This window comes from Saccopteryx leptura, chromosome 3 (assembly GCF_036850995.1).
Source record: "Saccopteryx leptura isolate mSacLep1 chromosome 3, mSacLep1_pri_phased_curated, whole genome shotgun sequence".
Classification (NCBI taxonomy): domain Eukaryota; kingdom Metazoa; phylum Chordata; class Mammalia; order Chiroptera; family Emballonuridae; genus Saccopteryx; species Saccopteryx leptura.
The window spans coordinates 148,775,127-148,787,191 of NC_089505.1; the positions used below are offsets into that span (position 1 = coordinate 148,775,127).

Here is a 12,065-nt window from a genome sequence, read left to right on the forward strand (position 1 = left end):
TTAGCAATTAACTCATCTTTTAAGGGAACATTTGCAGACTAACAGTATATGGGCTAACGAAAATTTGCATAATGCATGAAAGCACAAGTCTTGGGACCTATGTAACTACTTACCCAAGCTCCACTTCAATATGTCAGTTTCTTTTCATGATGGGAGTAATGATAGGCCCTATCTCAAAGGATTGAAATGGTGGCTGGCATTAGTAAGCACTCAATCAACAAACATTAGCTATTATTATTATCTTTAGGCTACTATAGTGTGCCTCTGGCCAGGAACAGCCCTCGTAGTTCAGAGAGGGAATGAGAAAAGCATAATCAGCAGAGTAAGTCTCAACTAGATTGTAACAGAGTGCTTGGAATGTTTCCTAGAGGGGCCTTTTGTCCAGACTGGTGGTAGGGAAAGAATATCAGGGAAGGATACTCAGGACAGATGATACCTGAACTACATCTTTAAAGATAGGTACTAATTAAATAGGCAAATAGTAAAGAAGGAGATAGAGAAGGTGTCCCAGCAGAAAACAGTATGAATAAGATGCAAAGTATAAAAGATCCACTGATGATTCAATGGGGAGAAATTGGAGAGTACAAGGGAATCAGTAGCAAGGCATATGTTCTAAATGGAAAACTAGAGCCAGATGACGAAGGGCCTTGTATGTCAACAATCACTGTAGGATTTTAAGTAGGGCAATAGCACAACTCTATGATTATTTTTTAAATGCTCTCTCTTGCTACAAAGCAAAAGCTGGATTGGAAAGATTCAAAACAGAGGCAAGGAAACCAGGTAACCTAATGAGAATATTTAAAGCCTTACCTAGGATAGTGGTTTCAGAAGAGAAAGGGAGGTTACCTTTAAGAGATTTCAATAGGACTTGCTGATGTATTGATGGGGGAGCACAAGGGAGAGGACGAAGTGGAAGATGACTTCCAGGCTTCTGGCTTAACCAACAGGAGAATGACGGGTATAGAAAGGGAGCAGATTTGTGAAAGAATGATTAGATTAGAAGGAGAAGGAGCCAAGGTGTGAAGCCAAGCAGAGAAGGAAGAATTGGGCAGGATGAAGGAGTAGCTGGTATGTGTAACCTGGCAAACAGGAGCTGTCCTGGATACAAGTCAGAGAAAGAAACCAACACCTGCTTCCCCAATTTGATTTCTCTCCTGGGCTTGTCACCTCTGATGTATCATGAAAAACTAAAGAAGAAATGTGTGATGGATTAATCCATCAATATCTATTTTATCCAATCCATTTTCTTAGAACCAGGTAACCAGTTCTGTGGATCATTTTCAGATTATAGTGTAGGGCCAAAGAAGGGAGCCTCTTGTTTTCCTGTTGCTTTCCTGCGTAGTGCCAGCTGGTTCACAAAGAGACTCAGCTCTGTGCCCTGGGATTCCTTAAGGCCAGGTTCTATCTATGGGATGTGACAGCAAATTAAGAATATCTGCTAATGTATTCTAGCCAGATTTGGGTGAGACTTCATATAGAGACTTTAACTCAGAGTTGCAAACTGCAATCCAGGAACCAAATAAGGCTAACAGACTTTTTTATGTCTCCCATATCTTGCATTTAGAGACACAGTTATGTCATAAGTCTCTTATTTGTATCTATTTGCCCTTGCTACCCTGCTTAAAAGTTAGATGATTATGTTCTTTGCCGTGTATGGTTAAGATCCTAAAACATCCTATATGTAATAACCTTGAAGGGCATAAGCACATTGATGGTTTGTGGTGTGAACAGTGCTTTGACAAGTGATAAGAAAATAGGAGCAAGCTAAAGTTCTGAAATCTTGTTTGCAGCACTAACCCTTATCAGTTTTCCACTGAAAAGAGTGGATCCAGCCAGTAACTACACAGATCACTAAAAAAAAAATCAGATTCGTTCAACGGATGGTGATATTTCTATGAATATAGTTGGTATTAACATTCCAATACTTCATTACACTGACAAAGATTGCAATGAGAACAGACAATGGTGCAAATTAATCTATTCTTCTGACAGTCTGTAATGAGAATGGGATGTGGTTTAAAAAATTAAGCCATTCTTAGTACAATTTCAAGATTGCAATCTCATGGTCTCTCTCAGTTGCTATATGCTCTGGTGATACATCATTGAAAAGTGTCAGTTTAACAAAAAATGGCTTGGCTCTTGCTGAGATGGTAGAGTACATTTGCTTTGTTTCACCCCAGCACTGCCTGTTAAAAACAACAAAGTAGAATCAATTGTGCTTTTCAGAACACACGTACACATAATCAAAATTGGGGGAAAAGAAAATATTCTGGCAATTTTATCTTAGACAAAACTTACAAAAAATATGATACTTTATTGCTTACTTTCTTATAATAGAAATGCCTAGATTTACTTTTATAAAATGTAAGAGAATAAGTAATAAATTATTTTAGAAATTTAAAATCTAATACCAATTTATCCATAGGCAATGTAGAGCTAATTAAGTTTATCAGGGAGAACTGCATAGTCATCCCCTCCAAAGTGACCATATTGCATTAGGAGGGGGCTGATGACAAATGAGATGGGTTGTAGCCTTGTAATTTATAGTAACTCAATACGATGTTTTCCTTGATATTCATACCCAAAGGAAACCTCCAAAGGAACAAAGATTTCTGGTCCAGACAGACTAGAAAATATACAAAAGTGTTTTTGATATCTCACTCTCTAGGTTGAGACTATGAGGAATTAGAAAGACCCTTACATATATAGATAATAATTATAGCAACAACAGCTAATATTTATATGGAATCAACAATTTGCCAGATGCTCTATGTATTCTATCTCTTTTCATTCTAACAATTTTTTAAATTCTAACCAAACCTGTGGTTTGGGGTCTATTAAGATATATATTCTCAATGTCACATACTAGTAAGAAATTGAGCCAAGACTGCCTGACCAGGCGGTGGCAAAGTGGATAGAGCATCGGACTGGGATGCAGAGGACCCAGGTTCGAGACCCCGAGGTTGCCCGCTTGAGTGCAAGCTCATCTGGTTTGAGTAAGGCTCACCAGCTTGAGCCCAAGGTCACTGGCTCGAGCAAGGGGTCACTCGGTCCGCTGTAGCCTCCCGATTAAGGCACATATGAGAAATCAATCAATGAACAACTAAGGAACCACAACAAAGAATTGATGTTTCTCATCTCTCTCCCCTCCTGTCTGTCTGTCCCTATCTGTCCCTCTCTCTGACTCTTTCTCTCTCTCCCACAAGGAAAAAAAGAAAAGAAAAAAGAAATAGAAGGAAGACTTAAATGCATGCTCCCTGTCCCCAAAGCCCATGTTTGTCACCATCACTCTATCTCCTCACTGCTTCATCTTTACATTTAGAGAAATTAATACTCACAGAGGTAAATTAGCTTAATTAGGATTTCCCAGAGAGTTAAAAGTAAAGCCAGACTGGAAATTAGGCTTTCAGATTTCCTTGTTAAGGGCATTTCTTAATAGTCATACTACTTCAGTTTATTGAAGCCCCCTCCCCAAAGGCTTTTGCTTTTTTTTTTTTTTCTGAGACAGAGAGAGAGTCAGAGAGAGAGATAGACAGGAACAGACAACAGGAATGAAGAGAAATGAGAAGCATCAATCAGTTTTTCATTGTGACACCTTAGTTGTTCATTGATTGCTTTCTCATATGTGCCTTGACCGCGAGCCTTCAGCAGACCGAGTAACCCCTTGCTCAAGCCAGTGACCTTGGGTCTAAGCTGGTGAGCTTTGCTCAAACCAGATGAGCCCGTGCTCAAGCTGGCAACCTCGGGGTCTCAAACCTGGGTCTTCCGCATCCCAGTCCGACACTCTACCCACTGCGCCATCGCCTAGTCAGGCTCCCTGAAGGCATTAAACAAAAGATAATATTATGTACTAAATATGCCACCAGGTCTCAATAATTTACCTAATTATACTGTAAGTTATAATTAAACTAAACATTATATTCATTCTATAATATTTCTCGATGAATAGGAATTCTTTTCTGTCTTAAAAACATAATAAGGACAAGATATTAATTGGCATTACTCCATCATCATCACTTGTTTATACAAATACTGTTAACTGAGTTCTGTATACTACAATCTATAATATATATATATTTCTAGTGAAATTTTACTTTGAAGTATCTCATGTATTGATTTATTCAGTGCATATCTATTGAATGCTTACTAATTGCCTGTCACTGTGCCAAGCACAGGACATATAATGGTGAAAGTCACAGCCACTGACTGCAATGAGCTTGTAGTTTATTTGCTAAGGCAAGAAAATGAATAGGTAATTTAGTATAAAACATGATATGCTATTGTAGTACAGGGTACTGTGGCAGGACATAGGAAGGACACTCAGAAGGAGTTTATCTAACTATGCCCTCAGTGACAGTAGATGTAATACAAGAAAAGAAGACAGAAAAGAGAATTTCAGGAAAAAGAAAGCACATGTCATAGTTGAACCATAAAAAACATAAAAATCCAATAATTATTTTTTTATTAATTATGCATTTATTTACCATATATTATTGAAAAGCATCACACTTAAATTTTTCTTAGCCTAGTATCATTCACATAGAATGTTTAGTACATTTTCTCACATGAATTAATGAATGAAGGCTATCACATGTTATACTGAATACCTGGTCTCTTGTTCACTGGTCTCTTCTGAGAGACTACACTGACAATTTCCATTCATAGTTTTTTTTTCTTGAAATGTTTTGATAAACAATGAAGAACTTGAATCCACAAATCGACATCAGGGTTATGTAGACCCCTGAGACTGACTCATAATATTGTATTTTATTCAACTCTCTTTGAGGATAATGGGAGTGGAAGACAACAAGGTTCTAGTATTTTTCTGTCTGATATAGAAGCCACCAGACACATATGGCTATTTATATAAATTGAAATGTCACCCCATTAAATTTAATTTTCTAAATAAAATTATAAAAATATAATAAAATTAAATATTCAGCTTTTCAGTTACCCTAGCCATATTTTTAAAGTGCCTAAACGCCATATGCTACCATATTGAACAGAACAGAATAATATTTTCATCACTGCAAAAAAATTCTATTGAATAGTCTTACTCTAGAAGCTAGATTAAAAGTTTTACTAAACTATTGATAATTATTTCAGCATAGTGCTGACAAAAAAATCTGTGCCCAATGAATAGTTATGATATTTTTAATTTACTCGTATTCCATTTTAATAGCAAAGTTTTATTTGTGAAAGTCAAAGCCAACATTTACATAAGTCGTTGAACATATTTTAGGCAGCAATCAAGGTAAAATATGATTAATGAGCTTACAAAAACTTCTTTGAATCTGGAATACCAGAAAATTTCCCAGCTGTTAGTGTACCATGGCCACTTAGGCAAGACTGACAGAGCGGTCTCAAAGGTGACAAATTTCAATTCCATGACCCCTCATGTTGCATTCCCCACTTTGTGGCAGAGGTGCTAATGAGTAGTATCACTGCCAAGAGTGTATAAAGCAAAAGGGAGAGCAAGATGCCAAAGCCTTGAAGAATCTACTTTGCGTAATGAAGAATTAAATATCATTCATCTTAAACTGATTTTCCAGACACAGTGCCAAGAAGCAAACAAGTAACTTTATGTACTTGATATCAGAATCTAAAAGAGTTTCAGAGGAGACGTTTGGCACCTGCATCTGAGTTTAATTCACTTTATGAATAGTCCCTCCCCACCCATTAGGATATGTATAATTAGTTTAAATGTGTTCACTACACTGGTTTATGTGCTTATAGCTGCTCCAGCTCAACAATATCCAAATGGCCATAAGGTGAAAAAGCAGAGTTAGATCAATGATTATTAAGCATCAATTTGTTGGTTTATTTATTTACCACTTTCCAAAGGAAATTTTAAAAAGGCAAGAATAGCTGATGGAAAGAGCATAACATGCCTAGATTTTTGTAACACAAAATACACATTTTATAAGTCACGTTAAGTTTGCTAAACATGACTAGATGAACCTTTTGTTTCTTTGTTTTCTCCATGTAAGCAAGCAGAAGTCTTTCTTACAGTGCCAGCAATAGCTGGCAGAGGTGACAGTGCAAATACTTTACAAAGGAATTGAAGACAAAAGAGGAAATAAAATTCTTGACTCTGCCCTCTCTCTGAAAACATCGTACAATTAGAACAGCTATTGCAACAAGATATTAAAATGCTAGGCAGATAAAATGCATGCATTAAGATTTTAAAGACAAATGATAAATGTTTGGGAAAATATTAAGCCTCACTACTTATAAAGAACAAAATTTAAACAATAGCAAATGAGCTAATATATTTACCTTTCATATTAGCAAAATTGATAAAATGAGAAAACCTAATTCTGGTGCAGGTGTAATAAATATCTTCTTATACACTTGGTGTTAAAAGCATAAATTAGTACAACTATTCAAGAAAACAGTATATCAGTAGATATTAAAAGTCTTTAGTTATCCTTTTTGATATATTAATTTCACCTCTCAAAATATCATAAGTAATCTGTGAAACCAGTAAAGTCATATTGAAAGACATTCTTTGAAATGTTTACACCCAAATTTGAACAACTTAAAACTGAGGAATGATGAAGTAAGTACAATACATGCAGATTTATTAAATATATGTTAAAATGGAGTTTTAACAACATTGGAAATGTTTATATTTAACTTAAGGGAAAATAGTATTACATAATTGTATGCTTGAAATAAGTTCAATGATATAAACATTATATAAGAAATACTCAAAATATTGTAGTGTTTCCTCTAAGCAAAAACTTATTCTAATTTAATTTTCTAAAATTCTACAAAGAATGAGTGTAAATTTTACATTTGGCTAAATTAGATGCTAATTCTGACTGATGCTAGAAGTGAAATGTTAAGTTACACTATATATAATTCTACTAGGTCAAAGCTATACACAGAATTTAATTGGGGAAAACTTAGGTGAAAAAAGTAGTGGCTGAGGGACATACCTCAAGCTATTAAGATACGGACAGAGGCTATGACATCACCATCTAGAAAACAGGAAGTATCAGTGTCTGGGACTTGAGCTGCCCAATGATACAGAGCGATTTTTCTGAGAAATAAAAAGAGCTCCCATGTTGTTCACAAAATATTTTCAATGTGAATGAATGAAATGTAAAGAGAGCATGGAATCTGGAACAAGAGGCTACTACAACAATTTATATTTAATTATTTTTATAAATCAAAAACTTATCCGATACCCAACACATAACAGTAACACACATACATACCCTGCATGGTTGTTAGGGGGATTGAAAAAGCTTATGTCTGTAAATACCATGATGCCTGATACAAAATGTATTTAATGAAAGTAACTCTAAACTTGGTTTCCAAGGGAGTACAGAAATCACTGGTTGCAGAACAGAGAAATAATCAGCAATCGGTAATCTACAGTAAAGTCCCAAGAATCATAACACAGAAATGGGGAGTTTGAGATTAGCAATATTCAGAAATCCAAACAGGCAGGCAGCACTAAAGAGTTCAAACAAGGAGTGGTGTTGTTAGCTAAAAAAAAAAAAAAAAAAAAAAAAAAAAAAAGGCAGATGTGAAGTCTGACAGTGTTTCACAAATAACTACTCAATAAATTTAAAAATTAAAATCCTAACATTTTTTTTCAATCAATAATGGGATTTAAGCTTAAAAATAATCTATATTGCCCAAGTAATTCAGAGTGCAAAGTTCAAAGACACCCCATGTCTTGTTATATATAGTATAAGCTTATTAGCCTGAGATTTATGGCATGGTACAGTCTGGTCCAATCTGCTTTCTTTCTTTACTTCCTACAACATCATGTACCTACTTTATCCTGCAGACACACACATTAAATCACTTGTTATTTGCATACTTCTTTGTATGTTTCTTTGCTCTTGTGTAGATTCCTTCTGCTTGCTATTTGTTGAATGAACCAAATGAGTGAATTTATAAAGATAAAGGTAGAGTATCAAATTATACAATGTTTTGATTAAGCTTAGGAAAAAAAAACAGCATAAGGGCCCTGGCTGGTGGTTCAGCAGGCAGAGTATTGGCCCAGTGTGTGGATGTCCAGGGTTTGATCCCCAGTCAGGGCACACAGGAGAAGCGACCATCTGTTCTCTCCCCCTCCTTTCTCTCTTTCCTGCTTCTTCCCCTCCCACAGCCAGTGGCTCAGTTGGTCCTAGCATGGCAGCCTCAGTTTAGTACTGGAGCATCAGCCCCAGACGGGGTTGCAGGGTGGATCCCGGTCATGGCACATGCAGGAGTCTGCCTCACTATCTGCCCTCCTCTCACCTAAAAACAAAAACATAAAAGTTTCTTTTGATTTTCTCCCAATGATGCATAGATTTCTTTTTTTAATTAATTTATTTATTTAGGTGGGAGGCAGTGAGACAGACTACTGCATGCCCTCTGACCCAGATCCACTTGGCAAGCCCCTACCAGGTGATGCTTTGACCGTTTGACGCTGCTGCTCCATTGCTCAGCAACCAAGCTATTTTAGTGCCTGAGTTAAGGTCATGGAACCATCCTTAGTGTCTGGGGCCAATTCGCTTAAACCATTCGAGCCATGGCTGCAGGAGGGGAAGGGGGGGGGGCAGGGAGAGGAGGGGTGGAGAAGTAGATGGTTGCTTCTCCTGTGTGCTCTAACTGGGAATCAACCCGGGACTTCCACATGCGGGCTGACAAACTACCACTGAGCCAACCGGCCAGGGCCAGTTTGAATCTCAATGATTGTTGCCTATTCAAATATTTCTTGAAATGAATATATGAATTTCACAACTGATAGGATCATTTGGTTTGCAGCGGCTGCCGCAGCAGACATGGCTTACCACCACATCAGACCTCCCATCGGCTACTCCATTCCCAAGCCCATCTCATCTCTGCTGATGCGTGGGTGGAATGCATGTCCTGAAGTAAGTCATTTTTGTTTCTTTTTGGAAAATGTGTTATGGTCCCAATCTGTCACAAACACAATAGCACCAAAAGTCATCCTCAGTGTGTATTTTAAGACTGTCAAGGTGGGAAGACTGATTTGCCTTCTCTTTAGTCTCTCATTGCCTCAAGGAATTGGAGGAGCTCATATTTCTTTGCCACTGCTCTCTGATTTGGAAACGTTTCTCACAACTGATTAGTAAGAGAAAAAACAGGGTATGACAGATGACTCACACTCTCATCTCAGTTGCAATTTTATTAACTACGCTTCAGCCACACTTAGTCATTTTCTAAAGAAAGAAATTTGGCCCACAATGGGTTTGTTTGTGTGGGCCTTTCACAGGAGGCAGATCTTTAGGCAAAGGCCTCATGAGAAGGGTCTTTAGCAACCTGGCTCCAATAGGAAGCAGGAGACCCAGTCTTAGCCCTTCTCTAACGCTAAGAGCATAGAATGAGAGTCCAAATGAAGGCATTGATGTTATAAAAGGAATAAGGAAAGTACAGTATGGAAACAGTGGAGGGGAAAAAACAAATTTAAATATGATCAGAGATCTAAGAGAGTAGAAGGAAACAGTCACATAATCCATGAATGAAATCCCAGACCATCTGTCTGCAGGAAAGGATTCTTCTAATATTTGTACCAGAAAGATTGATGTCTACTTTGTTCTCAGAAACTGACAAAGGAGGAGATTCCACAACTGCTGTCCTGATAGCACAATTTAGTGCAGTGTCTCAGAGTCCTCCTTCTGCTATGCGTTGTTGTCTGTTGAAATCTTTATGTCTTGATGCCAGTCCACATTGATCCTTCTGCTCTGAGTAGAGGGAATTAGTTCACATTCTTCACACTGGAGATCCTTATAGATACATAAAGGTCTAACAGCCCTATTCATCCAGCTCCAGCTACCCTAGTTATTGCTGTACCTTTCTATAGGCCCTTGTTTCTGATTCTTCCCAGTCCTTTATCTCTCTTTGACAAAGAAAGAAGCAGATAAAGGGTGGCTATTGTTATCTCAAAAAGCATTTCACCATAGGAGAAATAGAATAAGCTTTAGTCCAGATGTTTTGAAGGAGAAAGCAACTTTCCTATTCATTATCTAAAGGCAAAACCCAGACCAAGTCAATGCCCAATTCTGTAAATATACAGGGAATTCTTATGAAGAAAAAGGAAGATTATTATGGGACACAAATTGAGTATCTCAGAAGAAATAACCTCTACTCCCAGCCACTTAATCTGATAGATTACATATTTATTTGTGTAGAATCTTGTCTCGCTACCAGAATGTTAACTCTATAAAAGCAGGGACATTTTTTGTCTGTTAATCTTGTTTTGTTTGCTATTATAATCCCAGCACCTAGAACCATACCTAGTAGAGCTTAAATATATTTGTTGAGTAAATGAATGAATATAACTATTGCTTATCAGTGCCTCCAATTGTCTCATCTGGATGTTAATGTCCAAAAAAAAAAAAAAAAAACTTGCCCGAGAAATTACATAACTTAAAATAGTACCTAAAATATATACCTAATCCAAAATTTCCTTCCCTCTGTGAGCTGTTCCAAGGTATAACATAAAATAATCCAGGGAATCTCTTTTGCTTTCATGAACTGATTTGACATGATTATAGATTAGAGTCATATGGAAATTTTAATTTGGAGATAAAAGGAAGTCTTTGGGAATTTCTACAAGTATTTTTAAGGGAGAATGGATGGCAAAGTAGAAAACTGGGAAATGATAAAGAGAACCAGAATAGGGCTAAAAGAGGGTCCATTAAGATTTAGAAATATATATATATATTCACTAAGAGGCCAAAAATTAAGTGCTTTGTAGGAAGGTTTTATTGCTAAGCAGTGAAGACTATTAGCATAGGTTGGGGCCCTGGGAATGAGATTCAGGGAAGAGAATGGGAGGAAGCAAAGTAGGAAAGCAAAGTCTCTGATTGGCAATATCTGAACGTGTCTGTCAAGTGGACCCTGGCTTGGCTGTGGCATTCATCTCAGTATTATGAAATTGAGCTTGTTCTGTACGTGACATGCTTAGTTTTCATTACATGGTCCAGTAAGGTCTTTACTATGTCAGTAGGCTGAGTGGTGAAGAAAGAGAGAACAATGAGCTAGTTTTTATTCTTTCCTCCAACAATTATTTATTGAGTCTCTACTACATATAACCCCAGAAATAGGTGCTAGGGTTCCATGGAGATTAGCTCTCAATGGAGTTTAAGGCCTAGTGGTCAAATGGAGATTAACTGAATAAACACATTAGCAGTTTGATAGTTATAAGTTAAGATAAAAGAAAATAAGATGAGATGAAAATGCATACTAAAGAATATTCACAAGTGATTTACGCAGAGTTCAACTAAGTCAGGTAAGGCTGAGATCCTGAGCATGAATAGGAGTCCGCTGGATGAAGGTGGTGGGTGAGAGAAAAATAAACACACATAAAAGAGAATATGTGCAAATTTGTTGTGAAAATACAAAGGGAGAGACTCAGTTATTGAAACATTGTAGTCACTGAGGGGTTAAATCTTTATACCAGGCATCACCTGAAACAAGTTAATCTTTAGATGTAAAACATCACACTGTCCTGGTCATTTTCAAGATTACCAACCTCACTACTCTATTTTTCTTTTACATCTGTTTTTGCCTCACTTCTTGAATTTGAAGCACAATATTGTTTCCTATCAGTGCATTCTTAGTCAAGACCCATAAAGATAAAACATAATCAAGACCCATGAAGATAAAAGAACACCAATATTGGAGATGGGAAATGCTTAATGAAAAACAGTGAGAGTTGGGAGAAAGTCCTCATCATTAAATGGGATCAAATTTTAGAAAGTCTTGGAAACCAGAACAGGAAATTTTGACATGAAATTATAAGCAAGTGTATTTTTGCTTCTAAAGCAGTGAAGAAATAGGATAAAAGTAATTTTTTTTTTTTTTTGGAAAATTCATCTGAGTTTAGTGTGAGGGATTTATTAGCTTGAGGAAATGTATGTAGTTCCCATAGTGAGGCAGGAACTGAATTATCTCCTCATGTGCATTGGAATAGCTAAGCATTGTTTCTTAATGTGTGGGATGCATATTGCATGCTTCAGATTACTCTGGAATGCTAAAACATAGATTCCAGGGTTCTATTCTAAATCCACTGAATCAGAATCACTGGGATG

The 12,065-nt window shown here is 36.9% G+C and overlaps 1 protein-coding gene across 2 annotated transcripts in view; it reads left to right on the forward strand.

Moving 5' to 3' along the window:
• Window positions 1-12,065, forward strand: part of TNNI3K (TNNI3 interacting kinase) — a 286,731-nt gene that overhangs the window by 197,607 nt on the left and 77,059 nt on the right. For both annotated transcript variants that reach the window (XM_066376575.1, XM_066376576.1), the window contains exon 21: window positions 8,773-8,882. In XM_066376575.1, coding sequence (XP_066232672.1) covers window positions 8,773-8,882 — 110 coding nt within the window. The remainder of the gene's footprint in view (window positions 1-8,772; window positions 8,883-12,065) is intronic.